The sequence below is a fragment of the Elgaria multicarinata genome, chromosome 16, assembly GCF_023053635.1.
Source record: "Elgaria multicarinata webbii isolate HBS135686 ecotype San Diego chromosome 16, rElgMul1.1.pri, whole genome shotgun sequence".
NCBI classification, from domain to species: Eukaryota; Metazoa; Chordata; class Lepidosauria; order Squamata; family Anguidae; genus Elgaria; species Elgaria multicarinata.
In genome coordinates this window covers 1,766,543-1,791,118 of record NC_086186.1, presented here as the reverse complement: position 1 = coordinate 1,791,118, position 24,576 = coordinate 1,766,543, and the positions used below count along the sequence as shown (strand labels likewise).

At 48.7% G+C, this 24,576-nt stretch overlaps 1 protein-coding gene across 4 annotated transcripts in view; it reads right to left on the bottom strand.

Moving 5' to 3' along the window:
• The window catches only part of UBE2Q2 (ubiquitin conjugating enzyme E2 Q2), a 36,328-nt gene extending 15,945 nt beyond the window's left edge, over nt 1-20,383 (bottom strand). For 2 of the 4 annotated variants that reach the window (XM_063142776.1, XM_063142775.1), the window contains exons 1-5: nt 20,081-20,382; nt 9,900-10,004; nt 5,006-5,110; nt 2,613-2,669; nt 2,138-2,272 (exon numbers count right to left, since the gene is read on the bottom strand). In XM_063142776.1, coding sequence (XP_062998846.1) covers nt 2,138-2,272; nt 2,613-2,669; nt 5,006-5,110; nt 9,900-10,004; nt 20,081-20,299 — 621 coding nt within the window. In that variant the 5' untranslated portion in view covers nt 20,300-20,382. Of the gene's footprint in view, nt 1-2,137; nt 2,273-2,612; nt 2,670-5,005; nt 5,111-9,899; nt 10,005-20,080 lie in introns of all 4 variants that reach the window. The other 2 variants (XM_063142774.1, XM_063142773.1) reach the window with 2 other exon arrangements.
• Nucleotides 20,384-24,576: the final 4,193 nt, after the last annotated feature.

Sequence of the window (24,576 nt, the reverse complement as noted above, 5' to 3'; positions counted from 1 at the left end):
AGCTGAAGACCTTTTTATTCTCTCAGTATTTTAACACTTAATTTTAACTTAAATTTAAATTTTACTGTTTTAACTCTGTATTTTAATCTTATATCAATTTTGCTGCATGGTTTTATCCTGGTTGTGCTTTTTATACTGTATTTTGTATTTGTGCTTTTAACCTATTGGTTGTTTTATTGTGGTTTTAATTTTTGTGAACCGCCCAGAGAGCTTCGGCTATTGGGCGGTATACAAATGTAATAAATAAATAAATAAAAAACAGAAAGAAAGCACAGAAGGACTGCAATGATATAAACCTAAGGAGGTTCGCTTGGCACCTACATTATATGCTTTTAGACGCCAGGTGAAGACCTTTTTATTCTCCCAGCATTTTAACAGTCTATAAATAAATTTTAACTTGGTGTTTTAAAATTGTAATTTTGCATTGCTGCTGTTTTTATCTGGTTGAGCTTTTATATTGTGTTTTATATTATGGTTTCATACTGTTGTTTTATACTTTGAATGTTTTTAATTTTTGTGAACCGCCCAGAGAGCTCCGGCTATTGGGCGGTATAGAAATGTAATAAATAAATAAATAAATAAATAAATAATTTTAGAAGCTTCATTCCTAATACAGCCATGAAACTAGCATAGATCTACCGAAGAGAACGTACAGAAAATGCTGGCACAGAGACACGGCTACTGAAAACGCGGAAGAAAACCAAGGGTCCATCCAGTCCAGCACTCCGTTCAAACAGTGGCCAACCAGCCATTGGCCAGGGACCAATGAAGCAGGACATGGTGCAACAGCACCCTCCCACCCATGTCCCCAGCAACTGGTGCACACAGGCTTCCTGCCTCAGATACTGGAGGTAGCACAGGAGAGGAGAAGACAGAGGCGGAGTGCAGGTAAATGCTTCAGCATCTGCCATTCCTGCCACGTCTTCCCTGCAAGCGCCCTCAGGTCAAAAAAAGGGGGGTATTACAGCACCCCCTCCCAAGCTGGGCCTCTCTCTCTACAATACTGCCTGCTCTCCTACCTGGGCTTCCCTTTCTGCTATTTTTGCACCCTCTTTCTATGCAATTGGGTACATCCACATTTAACACATAAGGGACCTGGAGCTGGACGGACAAATCTAACAGTGAGCAAAGGAGTTAAGTAATGCTCCCAAGAGCGAACCAATCTGGCTGGAAGAACTACGTTTCTTCAGCAGCAGTGACAAAGAGGTTTTCAACCACAATCTAACGTTTGTTTAAATCAAGGGAGATACAAACATTATTTCTGTTGATCCATGAACCAAGGTTTTGTGGAGCCTGAGGAAGTGGCCTTCTATCAAGTCAGACCACTGGTCCACCTAGCTCAGTAAAAGTCTACACTGGCTGGGAAGCGACCCTCAAGGGTTTCAGGCAGGGGGGGCTTTCTCAGCCTTACCTGAAGATGCCGGCCATTGAACCCGGGGCCTTCTGCGCAACTGAGCCTTGGCCCTTTCCAATGTAATAAACCGCCCAGAGAGCTTCGGCTATAGGGCGGTATATAAATTTAATAAATAAATAAATAAATAAATAAATAAATAAATAAATAAATAAAATATTTATTTCTTACCAGCCTCTAAGACTGTTAGAGCAGTACGGCAATGGGACTAGTGACCTAGGGAGGTTGTGGGCTCTCCCACACTAGAGGCCTTCCAGAGGCAGCTGGACAACCATCTGTCAGGTGTGCTCTAAGGTGGATTCCTGCATTGAGCGGGGGGTGGGGGGTTTGGCCTGATGGCCTTGTAGGCCCCTTCCAACTCTGCTATTCTATGATTCTCCCTTTGGTTCGAGGCTGGGACCTTCCGCATGCAAACGTTGTTGATTTAAAATATCCCAAGGTGGCATACAACAATAAAACGCCCCAAACCGATACCCAATTAGGAGCCAAGTTTATGTTCTGCCTTTTTGCCGTGCCCATTGCAAAAGATGAGGGTTTGGGTCTTTTGGAAGGCGCACAGCTTGACAACATCAAACAGCTTTAGAATCAAGTTATTTTGTCAAGCTTTTGATGCAGATGCCGTATCCCCCGCTGCACGTTACTTTTCCAGGCCCTTCCAGCAAGACAGGCTGCAGGCAGAGAAGCGGCGTGTGCACCCTAGCAAAGGGCTCTGGTTTATCCACTTACATTTAGGTGATCTTGTCTTTGATTCTTTCTGATTTTTTCTAGGATTGCCAGGTTCTCTTTTTCAATGCCGTCATCCTCAGATTTCTTCCCATCAACAGGTTCCTCCTTCATATCATAATGATCTAGATCAATGTCCTAGAAGACAAATTAACACACTAAGAGCAGCAGCAGCGACACTGGCGGCGTGCAGGTGCCTTGACGTTCTGCATCAGTTAGTGTCTCTCATACTGGGGGAGGCACATTCACACATGAGTGCACACAGCGGAGAGCGCCTTGTTGGCAATAAGGCTTAAAAGGACAGCCAAGGCGTTCCAAGGCGGGGGCACACAAGGTCAGGAATTTGGGGAGTGAGGATCTTGGCGCAATTTCAGCCCCCTCCTCCTGGTCTTCTGTCCTCTTTTCCTGGACAGAGTAAAGCGCGCCAGAAGCAGGAACAAAGAGCAAACGATGCTTGCAGACAAGCAGACACACGTACTTCACCCATATCTTCCTCCTCCTCTTCTTCCGACGTAACTTCTTCAGTCGTTCCATTCTGTAACATAATAAAGCCAGTTTCTCTCTAAGTTAACACTGCTTTCTGTTTTGTTTTTAAAGTGTGTGCTGGTGTAGCACAGCGGCGAAGAAATCAGAATCCCAAAGAAGCTTGAAGTTTGATCGCCGCTTCTGCCAGGGAACGCCGGCTTGAGCTTCCAATCCGCAATCTGCGGATTATTTATTTATTTATTTATTTAGAATATTTATATACCGCTCCCCATTGAAAAATTTCAGACCGGTGTACAAGATAAAATGAAAATAAAAACAGAATAAAACAGTTAAAACAAAATTTAAAAGAAGCAAAAACTGAGTTTCAAGGCTGCATATTAAGAAAAGGCTTCTTGGAATAAAGATGTTTTCAGGAGGCGCCGAAAGGAGTACAAGGTTGGCGCCTGCCTGACCTCCAGAGGCAGGGAGTTCCACAGGAGGGGCGCCACCACGCTGAAGGCTCTTCCCCTGGTGGATTCCAATCGGAGGATGGGTCTATGTGGAACCACCAGGAGCAGGCCCTCGGATGACCTCAGTGACCGGGCAGGCTGGTAAGGGAGAAGGCGCTCTCTCAGGTATCCTGGTCCCAAGTTGTTTAGGGCTTTGTACACAAGTACAAGAACCTTAAACCTGGCCCGGTAGCGAATAGGGAGCCAGTGCAGTTCCCTCAGCAGAGGAGTTCCATGCTGGAAAGGGGCAGCTCCAGACAACAGCCGAGCTGCAGCATTCTGCACTAGCTCCAGCTTCTGGAGCAGCTTCAAGGGCAGCCCCACATAGAGCGTGATAATAATATTCACTAATCTTAACGGCAGCCTTCCCCAAGCTGACGCCCTCCAAATGTGCTGGACTACAACTACCATGGGCTACCAGGGTGGCTGGGGGATGCTGGGAGCTGAAGACTCCAGCTTAGGGAAAGCTGCCGTACAAAAGTTGTTGCCACCTGAACACTCAAAAGGGATTCATCTACTGACGGAAAAAGCACCGACAGAAATGTTGACATCTAAATGCATTGGCTGCATCCTTGTGCACTGTCTGGACGAACATCTTAGAAACAGACAAATTTAAGTCGACTTTCCATGGCTGCGCTGCGAAGGCTGCAGGTGCAGCTCTTTCCCTCTCTCGAAGCTTAGTACCTCTAGCTTTTTCAGGCTCAAAGAGAAAAATAAGCTTGCCTGTGGCTGCTTGCTGGGAAAGCCTAAGAAAAGGAAGGAGGACAGGAGAGGAGAGCTGCTCTCTCAGTTACTTCACTTGAGAAGCAGAACCCAAAAGGCCTTTGCAAAGGTGCCGTTGTGGCATTACACCCCACAAGTCAATTCCAAATGTATGTCTGCAGTGTGTAAGTCTGTGGTTTTTAGAATGTTGGCCTGAGTGGGCGGAGTTAGGATGTCTGGGGAGGGGGAGGAGGGATATATAAGGGAAGGACGGAGGGGACTAAGGAGTTCTTTTCAGGAAAGCTTTCCAGGGAGACGTGTTAGGGACTCTTAGAGTCTGTGGTGCTCTCTGTATTTATGGTACTTCAGTTCTGGGAAATTTGAGAGTCATTGTAGTGAGTGGTGTCTTTAGGGTGTGGTGTGGACGTAGTGGAAGTATATTAATCAATACTGAGAATAAAGAAAGTTCAAGAGTGATTGTGTGAGAGAAAGGAAAGCGCGAATGTGAGAGTGACCGGATTGTATGAAAGGTTTCAAAAAGGTTTTTAAATGTTGTTATTTGAAACAAAGCTTATGAACTTTTAAAAATAAATTTTGATTGTTTTGTTTTTAAAACTACCACAAAAATCCCACGTGTCTGTTTGGCGTTTATCATCTTAAGTTTACACATTCAGCACCCACTCTGACAATCATTCACCTAAGCAGATATAACTCACAGCGCATTATTATATATATATTAAATCCTTCTCCATTTTAAACCCCTTTCTCCACATAGTTTGGAGGAAGGTGGGCTTTATCCCTTGCCTCAGGCGTATCAAGCGGTGGTGCTTGGCTTGAGCAGGGAGTAGCCTCGGCCGGGTCTGGTGTTCAGAGCCTGTGTCGCCCCATAAGAAGTGGTGGCAGACGGGAGGTCTGGTGTTCAGAGCCTGTGGCAGCCGTCCCTTATTGTCCCTCACTAGCGGAGATAAACGCAATGTGCTCATCTCAAAGGATCGGAACTGCTGCTACGCTCACGATCAGAGAGACCAACACCGCCCCCCTTGTGCTGCATGGCAATGACTTGCACGTCAGTCCCCTTCGCACCCCAGAAAGAAACTCTGCACTCGTGCGCTTAGCTAGCGGAGCGCACCCACGGGGAGCTCAACAGTCAGCGCCCAGAGTCCAGGCAGTGGTTCCCCAAGCATCAAGCGCTCACCTGGCCCGCTGGCAACGGCTGATCTAACATTTCAACGTCAGGATGCTGAGGAAGGTTGTATAATCTGCAGAGGTCACATATCAAACGTTTCAGTTGCTGGAGAAGCTAGAAAACAAGTTTGAGGGTGTGTTAATGGGGTTTTATTTTTAAAGGGTGTTTTATCAAGCTGTAGCCGGAATCTGTTCACACAGTGGCTGAACAGCTGCTGACCAGGGAACCTCCCTCCCTCCCTCCCTCCCTGCGACCCCGAGGCCTACCCACTGGGCCACCTTCCTCTTCTATATGAAACCATCCTTGAAGTGCTACGGTCCAAACAAGGAAGGGGCCTCGCTCCGTTTTAGACCCCCTGCTTTGCATACAAAAGGTCCCAGGTTCAATCGGTAGCATTGGGCAAAAGGCAGGATATAAATAGATACCATCATCATCATCATCATCACCTCCAGGGAGGACAGCGAGAGACCCCTGCCTGCCTGAAATCTTCAGGGCTCACAGCCAGTTGGTACAGACCGGGGTGGGCAACTCTTGGCCCTCCACATGCCTTGACCTACATCTTCCACCAGCTCTCGCCAGCACAGCCAATGGTGAGGGACGACTGGAATCGGAGGTCAAAACATCTGGAGGGCCACAAGTTGCCCACCCCCAGTGTAGGTAATGCTGAGCTAGACAGACAACTTGCCTGAGGCACCCTGCTGTGACCGTGGGCACGCTCCCTGAGACTCCCTGGCTAGTACGGCTGGGCCTTTCTGCCGCACCAGCGTGCACATGCACGTCTGGTATGCTTTAGGGTGGATTCCTGCATTGAGCAGGGGGTTGGACTTGATGGCCTTGTAGGCCCCTTCCAACTCTGCTATTCTGTGATTCTATGATTTTTGGCCCCAGGAACAAGCTTTCTATCCGGTCCGAGCAGCTAGAGAGACCGGCTTGCACTCCTCGGCTCATCCCTATGGCTTGGCTCACTGGCTTGTGCCATCTGCTGGAGCCGCCTGTGCGGGTGAAACATCTTGTTTGCTCCAGCTCTTTGAGGCTCGGGTTAAGCACCCTCTCCTCTGCCAAGGAGCCTGCTTTGGGCTGGCCGTTATGCTCCCTTCCGGCCCCATGGAGAGGACTGCCTTTCCAGCCAGACCAAAGGGAGCTCTTAATTTGGACCTCAATGTCCTTCCCTTTCACTAAACAACCAATAGCCCAGGGCTTCAATAGGCATAAGGGAGAAACCCGCTTTGTGTCCGTGACTGGGGACCATCCAGAACGAGATGACAGACACCCTTTTGTCTTCCCACAGGCTCCCGTGACCTGAGCTTTGCCCCTGGACCAGCACAGCTGGGAGCAAGGTGACCACTAGCAGATCCCAACAATCCATCCGTGTTTGGCTTCTTGATGTTCTGCTCTGCACGGAGCTGGCAGGATGTTATCACACCATTCCCCTTCAAAACACCTCTCCCGCCGAGGAAAGCTAAAAGAAGGCTTGGCACGAAGGTGGCGAGGAATGAAAATCTACTAGAGCAATGCAGAGCCTCTGGTTCAGGCAGAACCGCGCAGCGCTGTATGAAGACCGAAGCCACCACCCTGAGCCGACTTGCTGGGGTCGTGCATCGCGCTGCACTCGGCCCAGCTGACTCCACAGGAACTTAAAGACTGGGGCTATGAAACGTTAATGCAGACTTGGTAGCGAGGAGAGGACGGCATGCGGGACGCGGCTTCCTCAGGTGGCAGCACCGCTTGGGGAAACAGTGGGCAGGAGGGAGCCGGAGGTCAGCAGCCGCTCTGGACGGGAAGGAGTAGGGTCTGATCCCTCCTCTTTACTGCAGAGAAAGACACAATGGCCGCAGCTACTGCTAAACACTTAGAAAGAATAATCAGAAGGTGACGAAGTAAGACTGCCAGAGCTCAAAGCAGTTCCCCAAGTAGATGGTAACTACAACATAGGATTCTCTTGGGCAAATTAACCTTTAAAGTATAGGGAATGCGGCAATCCCAGAAAAGAAAGCTAAAGCTTCTGGACTTGACAGCATTCACACAGAGTCCCAAGCCTCCTCTGTAATCAACAGACCCAGACAGACGTTCGAGGCCGGTTTAGGGCGCACACAACATCTGGTTGGAAGGATAAGGAGCCCGACCCGTCAGCAGTGAGACGAACTCTTGCCAAGGCCCCCCGTTTGGAGCCAAAAGCCCCCTGCCCAGCGGCCTCAAGTCTCCAGGACCTGCGGCTGAACTGTGGGGCCCTAACAAGCAGCAGACGAAGCCACAAACAAGAGGGCGGAGGCACGGACTGGGCGCAGAGAGCAGAACCCTGCCTAGAGACCACAGCTACCTCTGAGCCCTATTTAGAACAAACGGCCTCACACGGATGTGGCAGGACCGTTTCAGGGCTAACAAGGGGAATCGCTGTGATACTTCCGTAACAATCTTTTTTTCTCTGGCCCGTTTTCTGAAAAGGCGGCTTTCAGACTAGCTTACTGGACTGAAACAGCGGGACTGTTCCTAAGTCATCTGAAGCTGTGAAGACTGACAAATGGAGCCTGGCCCACAGCCCTGGACTGTCGCCAGCCACTCTGATCCCAAAGACGCAAAGCCTAGGAGGCCAAACTGAGCAGAGCTGAAGGCGGTAGTCCCCCACCCTTTTGGACCCGTGAGCAGATTTGGGAGTGGTGGGCACCACCCACAAAGCCGCTGCCGGTGGCTATGGGGGTGGGAGAGGAATGGTGAGGCTAGAGGGAGGGGGGGGGAAGATCTGCTTCCTGGCCTGCTCCATCTTCCTCCGTCCACACAGACTTTTCCCCTTGGGGCTCTCCATTTCTCCCTCTCCATTCCCAGCCTCTAGCCTTGTTATTGCTCTAACATCTTTCATTTTTTTTAGTTCATAGAATAGTAGAGTTGGAAGGGTCCTATAAGGTCATCAAGTCCAACCCCCTACTCAATGTAGGAAAAAAGGGGGACAGGGAGTGAAGGCAGCCACAGGCACTGATTTAATGTCTAACCCAAAGGCCCCTCGTCTTTAAGAACTCCCACCACACTCCATAACATTTTTAACTCAACGTCGCATTAACATGTTCAGATGTCCTAAAGAACCCTCCCCCAACCTGGCACTTCCGAGACGCTTCGGATCAGCTCCCTTCAACACCAGCCAGCATGGCCAATGGTCAAGAATGCTGGGAGTTGTAGTCCAAAACATCTGTAGGGCACCAGGGTGGGGAAAGCTGTTGAGACATCGGGTGCAATGTGAAGCAGTTTAGAACCGGGACATGTTTAGCCAAAACGACACAAATTCCAGGTGGTGCCGGATGAGAGAGGGCACCGTATGGTACTATTCTCTCGTGGCTCTAGGGAGAATTCAGGACACAGTTTAGCCTGTGTCTCAGATCTTTGAACTGTGTGCCCATAGGACTGCCACTGATGTATCTGGCAAACCTCGGGGATGATAAAAATGACACATTTCAGGAGACTCTGGGAAAACAGATGGCCTCTATATACTCACGGACAGTTTGTGATCCTTCTTGATTTATTGGAACAACGTTTAGGATTTTGCCAAGGACTACTAAATATTGTATAACAGATTTGGTATAAAAGAATAATAAATATTGTATAATAGAAAACTGTAGCCTTCTTTCTGGAGTGAACTGTACCTTCTGCACAGCTGCCACACGCTGCCAGGCGCTCTTTTTACATGCGCAAGAAGTCGGAGCGCCTCATATCGGATGGCCGTAGCGGCAGCAACGGCTATGAAGGGTGCCGCTTGGGATGCTACGGCCCCAGCAAGACAACAGCCTCCTTGCTAAAACAATACAGTCAAGCTGAGGTGGCAGGAGGGGGGCGGCAGGGAAAGGCCCACCTGTGCCTGGCTGCTCCTGCATCTCCTGGCTGCTCCACAGCTCTCAGGCCAAGGTTGGCCCCTTTGGGTGACCATTAACAATAAACCCTGCTTGGCTTGGCTAGGCCTCCCTCCCAGAAGCGGCTTGTCCCCACAGTCTGAGAGTTGAGGCTAAGAAGAAATATTCTTCCTGATTAGTGCAACTTCATTAATGCACCCCAATTTGATTGCAAGGAACCCTTTATAGATCTATGCTGGGGGGCAGGCAGGCAGGCAGACACACACACACACACACACAGAGTAATAGAGTACAATAAAATGCCAACCCTCTGCTTTGGGCCACCTGTGAAGAGGCCCCTATGGGCTTGTCTGAAGGCGAGGTTAGAAGAAGCCACACGATCGCTTCAAGAACAACCAGAGGCCTCCATCTGTCAGGGATGCTTTGAGGCGGATTCCTGCATGGAGCAGGGGGTTGGACTCGATGGCCTTATAGGCCCCTTCCAACTCTATTATTCTATGATCCTATGAAGTCCTTATTCTGACTTGGAGGGTCTGTAGAATCCAAGCAGCTGCAGCACTGTGATAAGGAAAGCGGGCGGTGCTCATTTTAATTTTGGCATGACACGCTAGAGATGCTGGCGCAGTGTCTAGGGGAGGTTTTTTGACAGGGAAGCATGAAAAATCCCTTCTGCTTTCTCCCATATATACCAAAGACACTTAAGATCTCCTTTATAGGTTTTCTTTCTTTTCTTCCAGAAACATACTTCATGTGCATTTGTTTTCCAGGTCCAGTAGCTTCAATCTATGATAGTTTTCTTGCCACAATTGCTAAAGCATTTGTGGAAATTATTCTATACAAATTTTGCTATGACTAATAGTTGGGGGGTGGGGGGAACTGAAGAGGAAGTTTATTCTGGATGCAGCCCCTTTTAGATAGTCACTGGGGAGGTGGCATCACTTGCTAAATTGCAGGCAATATTTGTTTGGACTAAGTTTTTAAAAAAAACCAGCAACAGACAATAAAATGATGGTGGGATTTTGGCATTTATAGTTAAAAGCCAGCAGAAAGGAAGACAAGTGGTCTCTTACCAGAGTATTGCTCTTCTTAATATCTTCTAAACGCTCCAACACTGAAGTCAAGTTGGGGTCATCTGATTCCACAAACCATATTGGCGATGAAGAGGGGTAGGACTCCTGTTTTGAAAACAATAAAAAATGGATTGAAATTTACGTTCATGTGTCAAAGCTTTGGGGCAATTATACTTGTTAAAAGGTCCTACAGCACAGACCTCCACCATGTCCTGTTCTCAAGGTGGGAATATATATGGAAAAGGGAATCTCTTCAGGCCAATCTTTGCAGCTCTCCGTCCGTCTCAGCACATAAGTAAACGCTGCCATGGAGGAGCCGACTGGGAGGCCAGAGATCAAGCACCCACTCGTCAACTACCCCTCTGGTCCTCTGGTCTCCTTGTCTTGCCCTCCTTTTTCTAGAGGTGCAGCCAGTTTATTCTCAACAGAGAGGCTCATTTAGGCAGCCTTGTGAATTTATGTTCGCAGGCATTACGAGCCAAGGCAAAGAAGTTGCTAGCCTGCCTGCCTGCCTATTTTATTTTAGTCATTGAAGGCCAGGATGGTTAGAATGTGGGACTTGGTTCTTTGGCCCACCGTTCCCAGCCCCCTGGGCCCCTCCTGCCCATCTACCTCCTCCCTGCAGGCAGTTCACAGCATCACCTGTCTTTTAGGGCTGATTTCTCCTCCGCTCTTCCCCTCTCTAGCCGCCTACCTCTGAACTCCTACCTCTGAACTCCCGTGGTTTCCCCAGCTCTCCTCCCTGGCACGAGAAGCCCGTGTTTCCTTCCCCCACCCGGCCACTCCCAAGCTTAAACTGAAAGGATCCTTCAGAGTCCGTCTCCCCTTCTCAAGCCTCCTTCTTACCAGTCAGCTCTTTCCTCAGATTTCCTGTATCTTAGCCCTATTCTTAGTTTTCACTCTTCCCTCAGGCATCTTGCCTTTGCCCTGTTTGTATCTTAGCTTCCTTGCCTTTTGGAAACTCCGTGTTGGTGGTTAGCCTGCACTACATGACTATTTCTGACCCTGGGACCTGTGTGAAGTTCTAATCTCATCTCAACTTGCAATTTCCCCTTCCCTCACAGAAGCTGGCCTGCAAGTATTTCAACAACATTGTTTCCCAAGCACCTGGAATGCTTATGAATGTTCTATCACACTAACTCAGCCATTTGGTGGCAAAAGTTTCATTGCCACGAGCATAATACAAAATAGATTACTTCCAATACTGAAAGAAAACTGGCATCTGCTACCACAAGATGTAGTGATGGCCGCCAAGTCTGCCAAGTTTAAAAGGGGCTTCAACAAATTCAGGGAGGAGAAGGCTGGCGATGGCTACTAGTGATGGGAGAACTTATCCCAAGTGAGTTCGTTATTTATTCAGAAAATAAGGCACTCACCTGTATAGGCTCGGATGAGAGCTCTCCCTCAAAGCAAACTTTCATTCCGTGTAAACAAGCTTTAGCCTACGCGCAACATCAAAGTGCATCTTGGGAGCTCTAGTTTGGAATCCCACAGTGCTGCCTCAGAGCCAGAGTTGCTGTGGCAGCAATGGGGGAAGCTCCTGAAGAGATGGTGGGCCAGCTAAAAAGGGGTGGGGAGTCCTCCTCCTCCTCCTCGCAGAGCCAGAGCAGCGGTGGCAGCGAGCAGGGAAGCAGCACTGGACTAGGCAAGGAAAGGGTTAACCCAATCAATGCACAGAAAGGGCCTTTCTCGTGTGCAGGCTCAGAAACTTGCGATCAACTCCAAACTTAGTGAATTCATAAACTGCGGATCCAGGTTCGTTAAAAATGTGAGCATTACAAACGGGTCATTAGCCATGAGGGCTAGATATCATCGTCAGGGGATCCTTCGCCTCCAGCATCAGAGGCGGAATGCCTCTCTCTCAGTTGCAACTGCTGGGGGAAATGAGCAAGCAGGCAATATAGTGGGCACAGAAAGCTGGACTGGGCAGACCTTAGCCTGGTCTGGAACAGCTGCTCTCTTCACGTTCTTAGAGCCTGGGGAGCGGCTGCTGCGAACGAAGAAGGGACCACAGAGCCCGGCAGGCAAAGAGTTTGATCTGACACCAGGCAGCTTTCTGTGTATGGAAACGTCATGAAAATAATTTTATCCTCAATTATACTTGACAAAGTAGTTTGGCCGAGCACAATAAAGCAATATTTCCTGCTCCATTAGCGAACTTTCTCTCCCCTTGCTACCATATGCATGAAATGATTCCCCAGATCAACCACTGCCAAATTTCTGAGCTGTCTCGGGCCTAGTTGTCACAAATAGCAGATGGAGGCAGCCAATTTGTTCTGGGGTTGTACCGTATCAGATTGCAGGTAGGGGCTCACACGATCGGATGCGCCTCCGTACAAACAAAAATCCCGAACACAGAAGAGTAAATAATCAGGGAGGGCAGTTTTAGCTCCCCAAGGTGCCCGTTTTCTATGCACGGGGAAATGTCTGCGCAAAGGAGCCTTTGACAATGCAATGCTGTACCTGTACGGCCCAGGCACAAGCTCACCACCTCCTGCGCTGTTTTTCAGAACTGAAGACAAAACAAAGGAAGGACGTGTTTGTTCTGTAGAACCAACTTGTGCTAGAACAAACATCCCTAATAACAGGCGATTCTGCACACCTTTGGATCAAACCCAGTAGTAGTAATAAGTTTTCTTTTAAAAAGAAAATGCAACCAAGGACTCTTTATTATTATTATTATTATTATTATTATTATTATTATTATTAAATAAATAAATAAATAAATAAATAAATAAATAATAAAGAGTCCTTGGTTGCATTTTCTTTTTAAAAGAAAACTTATTACTACTACTGGGTTTCTGCTGCTCACTGGCCTAAATGCACGAGGTCTTAAAGTGGGCAGAGGGTCAGGGCCACCCAGGCCTGCTGGGCCTGCCGTCGACACCTCTGGGTGCAAAGGCCCCCACCGGGTGGTATTGAACTAGCAAGGGTTGAAAGGGAGCCCTCCTCGCGTCTCCGATCGTGAACACGAAGCGAACTCCCTTCCAGACCTTGCCAGTTTAACATGCGCTCAGGCCTACCTTTTTTTTAACCTTCCATAGACAATGCTCTGCCCCGCCAGGGCAAGGCTTAGGAGAGATTTAGACCTTTTTGCCACCTAGGCTTGCATCATCCCTGCGAAGTGGGTTGGTATTACTGGCAAAAGTGGGGTAGGTCAACAGCCCACCCCCACCCCCACCTCCTACCCTGTGCCAGTAAAAAGAAAGAAAGAAGGTGATCAGCTGCTGCTCATGGCAATGCCTCAAGAAATCTTATTGTCTACTAAAAAGAAGGGCAGAGCATTTGGAGTCGTATGCCATGGCATAAAACAGTCCTAACTTCCTCTGACAAGCTGGCACAGCCATTTTCAATTACCCAGTGTGTTGACGGCTTCATCTGTGTGTTGCGTAAGAACCACACACAAATACAATTCTGTGTAGCCGGGACAGTAGTTCCAGGCGGAACAGACAATTCCCTCTTGAAACAGCGTGAGCCAAAGTACATCTCATTTGCTGTAAACAGCACAGCACCTCCGTAGCCAGAGGCGCGGCGGCATTGCTAAGCACGGTGCAAGAGGCGTTTCAAGCCTGCTCCGTCCAAAGTGGGGCAGGTGCCTCTGACACGGCCACGGGCGTTCCAGTGCAAGCCCCCCTCGGAGAGTAAGGGAGGAGCGACCGGCGTTACCGCTACCCCTCCGCATGCGGAGTCAGTGAAGTGCGTCTGCCAGCTAGGGAAAGCTCTTCAGCATAATACATTTGAACACACGTACCGTATCGGCACATTTACTTGGGAATAAACCCTGTTGAACTCAGTGGGACTGATTTCTGTGTCAACATCTTTAGGATCAAAATCTAGGTCAAGTAAAAGCTTATGGCTGCTTAAATTGGGGGGGGCAGTATTGATATTCATAATAGTCAGCCTCATTAGGTACCTCTGCACGGTGTTTCAGATTTGCTTTTTATACTGTTCTCCCGCTGTGTGCCGGAATAAATGTCCTATTTTATTATCTCCAAATGGATAATTTGAAGAGCCGGTGCTATCTCAGGGGTTAAAAGTGCTGGAGTAGAGCCAAGGTCAAAGATCCCCGCCCTGCCATAAAGCTTACTGGATGACCTTAGGTGAGTCACGATCCCTCAGCCTAACCTACTCTCACAGGGGATAAAATGGGGCAAACCCACACTTGGCTCCTTGCAGTAAAGCCAAGATAAAAATGTAAATCAGTCAATAAGTCATGTACGAGAATCCCAGCACTCTCCCCCGTTATATGCCCCCTCCCAAATTCCTTGCAAATCCTTGTTTTGAGCACACTTCCTCCATGCCCAACTGCTACACTTTGCTAATCAATATTAGGAACAACTTTCCAAAAATAATTATATTCTTCCCTAGTTTTCTGGCTCTATGTCTTGGAGGGCTGTGGTTAGTCAAAGCGGCGATAGCGGTGGTCAAAGAGCCAGTGGAGCCTAGTGATTCAAGCGCTGGACTGGGACTCGGAAATCAGAATATAAATGTATTAGTAGTCATCTCCATCATCATCATCATCATCATCATCATCATCACAGTTGTTGTTATTATTAGGAGAGAAAGAGGGAGCATTACATCCAAAATGCCTCCTTCAATGAGGTTTCCAATTTTATACAACTTTACTCAGAAGCGGAGTCTCATTCAGTTCAAAGGGAGTAAGTATGCGCAGAATTGCAACCTGACAATCCTACAGAGGTCTACTCAGATGCACGGCCTAATATGTTCAGTAGGAATTCCTCCCAGTTAAGTGTACAGGATGCAGCCTTTGCTGCCTTTTAACAGGGTAGTATTCAAAAAGCAATAGTGTTTTTGTCAGTTTCCCCTCTAGGTATAGCAGGGAAACGAGATGCAGAAGTTAAAGGAAGTTAATGGGCTCAAGTTAAAGGAAGCCAGATTCCAGTTGGACATCAGGAAAAACTTCCTGGCTGTTAGAGCAGTACAACAATGGAACCAGTTACCTAGGGAGGTTGTGGGCTCTCCCACACTAGAGGCCTTCAAGAGGCAGCTGGACAGCCATCTGTCAGGGATGCTTTAGGGTGGATTCCTGCATTGAGCAGGGGGTTGGACTCAATGGCCTTGTAGGCCCCTTCCAACTCTGCTATTCTATGATTCTATGAAATATCTACCACCATCGCCACCAGTTCTCCAGGGTTTCAGGCAGGGGTCTTTCCTAGGCCTACCTGGAGAAGCTTGGGGCCTCCTGCATGCAAGAAACATGGAGAACACCTAGTCACCTGCCTATTCTTTGATACCATATTTCCACCCACCCAGAGAATTTACATTCTACAAAAGTTCTACAGCAGGCCTACAAGCAGCATATCAGTCATGCATTGTAGTCTAACAGGTGTTTTTGCTGCCAAAGATTTAGCAAGAACCTGGCAGACTGCAATTCAAAGCTATGCAATGTGGTTATGTGAACGGGTACTGGGATAGACCTGTTGTGCTGTAGCAGCCTTCTCCAACCCGATGCCTTCTAGATGTTTTGGACTACAACTCCCAGCATCTCCAACCACTGGCTATGCTGTTGGGAGCTGATGGGGGTGAAGTCAAAAAATCTGTGGAAGGCCATACCATAGTTTGGTCAATATTGCCTTGTATTAAAAGCTCGCCTTTTGCTTTCTGAACAAGGCAGCACAGCCAAAGAGTTGCAAACCTGTGGATGTAAACATCCTCCGTCTGAGTGTGCAGGAGTGCTGGAGCTGAACAGCAGCACGTCCCTAAATATTGTTCCCAAGGATTGATGTATCACAAACATCAGCAGCCTGGACAAGCCTTGTGATGACGCAGCAGTACAGCTTCCATATCCTGACAGATGATTCTACTCCCAGACGCCTTGTGAAATGAATCCTTGGGAATCTGGGACTGGGAGCTTCAGAGGCAGGCTCCTGCTACCTGGGATCGTGTGCATCGGATCCAGCCAGGAGAGGAAGCCTACAAAGCAAGGGGCCAGTCAGCGGCTGCTGTTGTCCTGCCTTGGGGGTTTGCCTAGTCTGCAGAACCTTCCAACTGCCTCCTAGCAGACTCAGGCTCCCAGCACAGAACCATCTCACCCCCAGCTGCAACATCTTTTTGGGACTGGGAGCTTCAGAGGCAGGCTCCTTTGGGGGTGGGTCCGCCACCAGCAGGGTCACCTCCGAAGGGGGCGACACCAAGGCAAGGGCCTGTCCCCTGGTTTGTTTGTTTCGTTTTCTCCCCCTACGGACTTATAATTTTGTTGTGTATTTTAAACTTTTTTTTTAACATTTCTTTCCCTATGTTTTAAAATGTATGCTTTAAACTTTGTAATACCGCCTTGAGGCCCAGTATTGGGCAAAAGGTGGGATACAAATAAAAAAATAAAAAATAAAATAAAGTAATAATAATAGAAGGATCTCAGCCACTTAAGATCCAAAAACGGCTCCATTTCCCACCCAACGAGGAAGCACAGTTTGTCCATTCCCCAATCTATCCCCAAACTGGGGAATTACCTTCCAAGCTGAACCCCAAAACCCCCTCTCACTTGAGTTTAGCTTTTGCTGGTTCAGCTCCTCCCCATCAAGGGGCTTGAGGGTTTGATCAAATCAGTTACAGAGACAAGTTAGAAACTGTTATACAAGGGAAGTTGTACAGGTCAGAAATTTAATGAAAAGTGCCTGGCCTACCCTGACAGAGTTCTAAATACATTTCTGCATGTCTACAGTGCTCAAACTTCAGTTTAAAACAAAAATGAGCACAATCAGTCTGGCAGACCTCTAGTCCACCCACACCTCCTAGCATGCCTGGTGGCAACCCAGTTCACGGCTTAGGAACAAGAGAGCACCCTGAGCTGAGGCCAGGGAGTTTGTCCTGCCTAAACGTATTATAATATTTATTCCTTGCCTGTAGGGTTCCCACGTGTGTGTGTTTTTCTTGTGCCTTTTGCTACAGCAGTACAGAAAACAAGCATATGTAGTTTTTCCTAGCAGAAAGAGCTAAAAAGCATCACATTTTTAATTTCTCACGGGCTAGAAACAGAGCAGTGACCTTATATGCTTGTCCTCAGCTCAACACCTCTCTTGTTCCTAAGCCCTTGAATGGGATTTGCCACCTTTTTCTTTCTGGCAAAGCACCAACACCTTCAAATGCAAGATATGCAGGGTCTTAATGGCGCAGGAGCCCTATAAAGTTTGTCCCGGTTCACCTTCCTTCATCACCAACTGCAGTCTTTCCTTACTAGTTCTTACTTCCTGCCTCCTTTCGCTACCCGGCATTGGAGGCAGCGCTCTTCACTTCCTGGCCTCTTCCTTCTCCTCCACCCCTTTCCTGCCAATGTACAGCTTCTGCAAACCTTAAGCCCCATGTGTACTTTTTCTAATCTCCCCCCCCCCGCCCCAGGCCTCTCCTTTCCTCAGTTCCCTGTACCTTTTCCTTAGGTCTCTGCTTTAACCACCTGACCACTGATTCTGGGCCATCCTGCCCTCTGGCTCCTCTTTAAGCTCAAGACTGCCTTAGTTCCCAACCCAGCTCCTCCTGCCTGCAGAGCTATATTTAGTTCCAGCCAAATTGACCTCTCTCACTTCCCTCAGAGAAGACTATCTGCAAACATTCCAGGCTTTCTGCTCCCAGTACTCCAAACGTTCATGAATGTTTCAAGGTCTCACAGCATTGTAGTTAATAGAAGCCAGAGGCTTGACAGCGTATGAGGCCTTAGGGCCTCTTAAAGTATCATGGCTGAGGCAAACTGTCTCTGAAGCCCTCTTTCTGTCCAGGCCTTCCTCTGACCATTAGAGTATATTTCAGCACACAATACTTTGCCCTCAGATGACAAGCAGTTTAATCCTCCGCCAAACTACGAACCACTTGATTAATTTTAGTTTTATATAGACAAAACCTCTTCACAAAGAACATGTGCCCATACAGTGCCTTTACCCTATCGTGGGATTCTTCCTGGAATGCCCTAATATGCCGTACGGAAAAGGTCCCACCCCAGAAGCCGTATTTACAACACTTCTAATTTGCAACCCCATCTTTGTCCCTGGTTTTAACTGGTTTTAAGCAAATTATGTAATTGCTGTCTACATTTTTCTACCATATTGTTCTGCTTTTTAAAGGGACAGGAATACAGCCAGCTTCCTTATTGCTCAGTTTTAGAAGATCAGGCAGCCACATTTTAAAGATTTTTTTAAAAAAAACCTCAAGTAGGTGTGCGTGTGTGTGTGAGAGAGAGAGAGAGAGAAAGAGGGGAGAGAGGGGGGGGTACTCTATCTTTATTTGTGAATCTATAGTCCATTACTGCTGAAGACTCCCTACTCCAAGCTGGCGATTCTTGGCTTTCAAGCCAGCATTTCCTTTGCTGGTAGAAAAGCAAGCTACTAAGCTCATGCCTTGTTCAAAAAGCAAATGACACATTCAATAATGTTCACACATTCCTTGTTCTCCCTGGGATCCCACCTTTTGTGGGTGGAGACAAATGACTAAACCTCACGTCTAACTCATCAGGGAAGGGCACTTTTCCACATTGCAACACTTTTGCTTCAGCTTTAAGACAAAATAAAAGTGGAGGGAGCGGAATCATTTCCCAAGGTTTCTGGCTTCTTTTGTCAAAGCCGTGAGTCCCGACAGCTTCTAAACTTAAACAAGTCAGGGGCGAGGTGGGAAGCTCATTTCCTTTGTGATCACCCTTCCAAAAGCTCAACGACAAATAATATTTCTGGAGAGAGAAATGCAGGGGGAGGTGGAAGAGAAATATTATGCCAACTGCATAGTTGAAGAGGAACACAGGACCAGAGAGCCCATCTTAAGAATATAATGCAGTTCTGAAGGAATCTCTTTCGACACTATGAAATTTCAGAATATGCACACAAGAAATAAGTGTATCCACCAGAGATCTTGACAGTGTGTGTGAGGAAATATTTAAGAACACAACCTAAACACACAGAGAGATAACTTGACAAGTTATCTATCCTTCTGCAAGTAGCACCTCTGCCCTCCCCAACTTGGTCCAACTTCTTCTTATAGGCAATGGGTTAATCTGAAGCCTGCATGGCTCAGATGGAACAAGGTGAACAGAGTCTTGGCTCTTTTCTTCTCTACTCCAAAAGGAATGTATCCCCTATAAGTAGACAATGCCCAGAGTTGTGCACCCTCCCTTCTTTAGCCTAATCAGGGTCCTGACCCTCAACATAGGAATCCCCAACTCCCAGAACAGGGATGGGCAACTTGTAGGCTGAAACATTGGGGGGACGGGACGATGACAAGTGGACACCCCTGCCCTAGGGCTCCCTTCCCCAGAAAGGCAAGCTCCAAACTTCTGAGGTGGATCATCACCAACCTTAATCCTATCTCCCAAAGGGTTAGTGGATGACCTAGCCCATCCTGACCCACGTGGTCTACCTCATCTCCCAATTCCCAGGCTCTCTCCCTCTTGCTACAACAGCATATCTACCCCTGCCTCAAAGGAGCCCCCCAGGGTTCCCCCCCCTTCTCCAGGATAGTGAGTCCCACACAATCTATGTGGGCCCTTCTCAGCCTTTCCAAAGGGCCCAGTCCATAACCCAATCTAACCCAGGCTGGACCAGCCCTACACCCCAACTCTCAGGATCTAGCCCTTTCCCAGCAACAAGAAACTTACCCTGTCTCGGGAGTCCCCTTCTTTAGGAGAAAACACACACACCAAACTCCAGGAGTGGCCCAACTCCTGAGCTCTCTCCCACCCCTCTTCAAGGATCCACAAACCTCTTACCTCCTCAGTAGTACTGGTGTTAAGGCAGGAAGAGAGCCAGTGCTCCCCTTCCTTGGTGCATGTTGCCCCCCTACTCTGGGGTAACTACCTCTTAGCCTCTGGGATGGAGCAATTGGGATCTGCCATTGTCCTAACTCCTGGGCTCTCTTTCACCCCGCTACTACAAGGGTGGGCAGAAAGTAGACCGCCAGTTGTTTTGGACTTCAGCTCCCAACATTCCTGGCCATTGGCCATGCTGGCAGGGGCTTCTGGGAGTTGAAGTCCAAAGCATCTTGGGCTACAACTCGTAGCACTGCCTAGCCAGCAGGGCTAGCTGGGGATGCTGGGAGTTGTAGTCCAAGACACATCAGGGCGGGGCGGCAGGAACAGGTGCCTCCTCTCGTACCCCGGTGTAACTGCGGGCCCCCTTTCTTTCCTTCCCCTTCCCCTTGGGGTGGTGGGCCCGAGGGAAGCGTCCCCGGGCCACGCTCTCACTCACCGTGATGTTGCAGTGGATGGTGAGCGGCTGGGGCGGGCCGCCTCCCCCGGCGCTGGCGGGGCTGCCGTCCGTGGCGGTCTGCGGGGGCGCCGACGGCAGCAGCACGAACTGGCAGTGCAGCTCGTCCAGCTTCCAGGAGACGATGCGGAAGCGCTCGTGGTCCTTGTCGAAGATGGACTCGAGCAGCTTCAGCTCGGCCTTCAGCCCTGACACCGACATCCTGGCCTCATCTCCGGGCCCCGCGGCCTGGGCCTGCCGCGCCGGCGCCGCCGCCGCCGCCACCACCACCCGCCGCCGCAGCAGCAGCAGCAGCAGCAGCCGGCGCTGCCTGGCCCGGACCCGCTGGGGGGCGGCGGAGGCGCTGCGGGGGGAAGACGACGACGATGACGCCGCCGTGCGAAGGGAAACCGCCCCGGCGGAGGAGGAGGCGGAGGAGGCGGCGGCGGCGGCGGCGGCAGCGGCGGCCCCTTTGTGGCAGTGGCGGCCCCTCAGTCGCCGCACCTGCCTGCTTGCTGCCTGCCTGCTGCCTGCCTGCCTGTGAGCGGGGACAAGCGCGCCGGCCGCTGCTCTCGCCAACACCCACCTACGTGCCGACCCACCAACCGACTAGGCCCGGCGGGCGGCGGGGCTGCTGCGTGCTGGGCCGGCCCCTTCCTCCGAGGCAGGGTCAGACCCACCCACGGGGCAGGGTTTCAGGCGACCCCAAACAAACACACCCCTTTCCTCCCCGAGGCGCGCGCGGCGGAGGGCCGGGCCGGGCCGGGCCGGGCCGAGCCGAGGGCTGCGGCCGAAGCGGAGCGGAGCGGCCTCCGCCGCGCCGCCAAGAGCAGAGAGGTGCCGCCTTGCCTTGCCTTGCCTTGCCTCGCCTCGCGAGGAAGCCCGGTGGCGGCTGCGATAGGGCCCGACTCGAGCCTCGCTCGCCCGCGCCTGGGCGGGTTGACTCGCGCGGAAGAGAGGCCCGTTTGGCGCGACGGGGCTTTTCCTCTCCGGGAAGAGGATCGCAACCGTGCAGCCGCCTCTCCTCGGGAGGAAGCCTCGCCCAGCTCAGGGACAGGCCCCGGACTGGCCTCCTTCCCAAGGCCAGCCGGTGTAAACAGGATTCGAACCTTCTCCCCGACATCATCATCATCATCATCAACAATAACCACCACCACCTCTATATGGAAATAATATTTTACAAAGTGCAAGAAGGCAGGTCCCTGCCCCGGAGGGCTGGCAAACTATTAACTCAGCGCCAAAGACAACAGAGGAGAGGAGGGAAAAGTGGAAATGAAGTCAGGAGTCAGACGGGGAGTATATAAATTTATTTCAGTTAGAAACACACTTTTAGGGAATAACACTCTTAAGGCAAAGTAATTCAGGCTCTGGCAAGTTTGTGCACTTTTACGCCGCAGAAATGCCTCAACTTTCTGACTCACGTGAAGTTCCAACTGGGCAGCCCAATCCTATTCGGAGTTAGGTGCACTTAACCCTATTGCAATTAATTGGGCCATTGAAACCCAGGGAGCTGCTTTGTAGGAAACAGAGGCTGAGTTCGTAGGACACGCTAATCACCGGAGGGTGTGTGTGTAATAGGAATAGAATGGGTGTAATCCGAACTCAGCCAGAGACTTGGTTCACCGAGATCAGTATTGTCTGTGGCTGAGTTCCGACGACACGCTAATCAACGGTTGTTTCCCATTCTGTTCCTTCCCAGCCCTACCTGGAGATGCAAAGTCTGGGCTCTACTGCTTGAGCTACAGCTCCTCCTACGTGGGGGTAAGCCTCACGGAGCTCAGTGGTACCTTTAGGGGTGGGCAACTTGTGGCCCTCCAGATATCTTGGCCTACAACTCCCACGAACCCTAACTATTGGCTATGCTGTCTAGGGTGTATGGGAGTTGTAGGCCAAAAATCTGGAAATCTGCATGGTGCACAGCCCTGATTGTAATGTGCAGTAGTCCTTACTTCAAAGGAAATTGAAATCAGTGAGACTTAACTCGAAGTAAAAGCATTTAGGATTGGGTTAAAGGTTTAAATCCCAGTTCTCTTTGGAAGGCAAGGGTCCATTGACCTCTATGGGCTTATTTCCAAGGCGGCATCCTTATGAGTACGATCTTAACCAGAGCATCTGCCACTGCATCAGTCTCCACACAGGTTGAGAATGCAGAGCAAGTGTTACGTTAATGTTTCATTAGGACAGTACAGCTCTCCTCCTCCTCTACTACCACCACCACCCGCCCCCTTGAACAGCTGGTTGCTCCAATAAAAGCTCTTATCTTGTTTGCTTGGTCATAAAGATTTCTTCTTTTGGTCTTAGACGCAGTTGTGAGAAGTGCAACGGTGCAAAGTCTGTAAGAATAATTATGTGCCGCCCCAATCTATGTACACTTAGTAATAAGGACCACTGATTTCAGTGGGATTTACCCCCCCTCCCCCTCCCCCCTCCCCCTCCCCCTCCCCCAAAGAAAGTGTGCATAAGATTGCTAAGGGTGCCTCTGACACGCAACTCAGGGCCCCATAAACACTTCAACCTGACTGTACCTTGTGTTCCTCTTTCCACGTTACTTTGCTTCAGGTAATCCCTGCCAGCAGAGATAAAACAGGTGGTGACTAGGAAGAAGAGCTTTTAAGGATGATGATGATGACCACGTGTCTGGGGAAATCCAACTGGTGTTTATCTTGTTTTCTTCTAGGTACCAGACGAAGACTTGTTTAAACTTCTCCCAGGCCTTTAAAGTATTTTTGTGAAGTCTACTAGCTGATGTTTTGGTATTGTTTGATGTACTATTATTCTTTGCTGTATTTTATCTGTTTCAATATGTTGTACATTGCCCGCGAATCAATAAGGAAGGGGGGCATTGATTATTATTATTTTTTTAAAAGAAAAATAAGTGGTGAAACCCATTGAACTCAGAATTGCTTATACTCACGATTGCACTGAGTAATCTAGTTAGAGAATAGGTACGTACGACAAAGGGTTTTGTGGCGCCTTAAAGTCTAACAGATCCGCAGCATAATCCTAAGGATTTCTTCTCAGAAGGAAACCCTACTGCATGCAGTGACTTAGTCCCAGGTAAGTGTGAGTATATTCAAAACAGAATAGCCTGTGGAAAGAGTCTTGTGGGTCCTTAAAAGACTAACAGGCATTCAGCACAATCCTAGGGATGTCTAATCAGAAGTCAGTCCTACTACATGGAATGTGACTTTGTGAACTGCCCAGAGAGCTTCGGCTATTGGGCGGTATAAAAATGTAATAAATAAATAAATCCCTGGTAAATGTGCATAGGGATTGCAGCCTTAAATTCAGTGGGACTTCTGAGAAGTATAGGATCACACTGTTAGGCTGCAATCCTTTAACTGCTGATTGATTGATTGATTGCATTCTTATACTGCCCAATAGCTGAAGCTCTCTAGGAATAAGCCCCATTGAACTCAGTCATAGAGCATGTTTCTGAGTAGACATGTACCTTCTTCTGTAATTGTGGGATAAGCTTTCGTCAACTAAAGCCCACTATTGCAATCAGGTGCATGAAATGGTATCCTCAATAGGCAGATATTCATAGGAAGATACAAACACACACACACAGAGAAAATGTAAACATTGTTATTAGGCCAAAGTAAAAATACTGCAGTAATAATAAAAATAAAAGTAATCATATAATTATTATTAATAGTAGGCCATAAAATGCAAGAAATTCAGTCAGTGACATTTCTGTGCAGTGCTCAGGTGCCAAGCTATGCAAGGTAAAGATGCCGTCTGCTGCTGGTTTTGCACGGCAGGGGGAACCACTCAGCAGCAAGGAAATCAAAGCAATACTTTTTGAAGAGCTGGCAGATTTGCCAAGGGAAGGAGGCTTAAAATAAATAAATAAATGCCTGTCCTTGTGTGTGTGCTCCAGTGCCATAGTGCACAATCAAGTGAATATTAAACATTGGCTCAGAGAATTTTTTTTTAGTGGCCCAGAACTGAACCCAAACCCAGTTGCCTTGCACTGAGAGCCAAAAGTGTGCTTAAAGTTTTGTTTTGGAAAAACAACCATATCCCCGCCCCACCCCAATCTAGAAGATGCTTTCAATACAGATCTGAGCTCCATAATCCCTCTGCCCGCCCTGCTCAGCTGGTATTTGCCCCTGAAGGAGCTGTTTACAGTAAACAACACCTTTGGGGGCATGAGCAGCTATGGGTAGGGGTAAACACTACTTTCATCAGGGAATTCCCACAGAGCCCTGATCCGTATTGGAAGCCTGTTCTGGATGACGCCTGCTTTCCCTCCCTTCAGAATAAAAGTAGCTGCTTTAACCATGCTTGTTAAGAAGCATAAATGGTGGTTTTAGTCCTGAAACAGGAGCTAAATTCCCTAAACTTTATATTCCTTTTGGCGGCGCCTGTACATGTTGTAGTTCCAGGAAGCCTTCTCTTGATAACCAGCCACCATTTACTTTGCATTTTGCTTTTTAAAAAAATCTATTTTAATTGTTTTTATTCTGCTTTTATTTTATCTTGTACACCGCTCC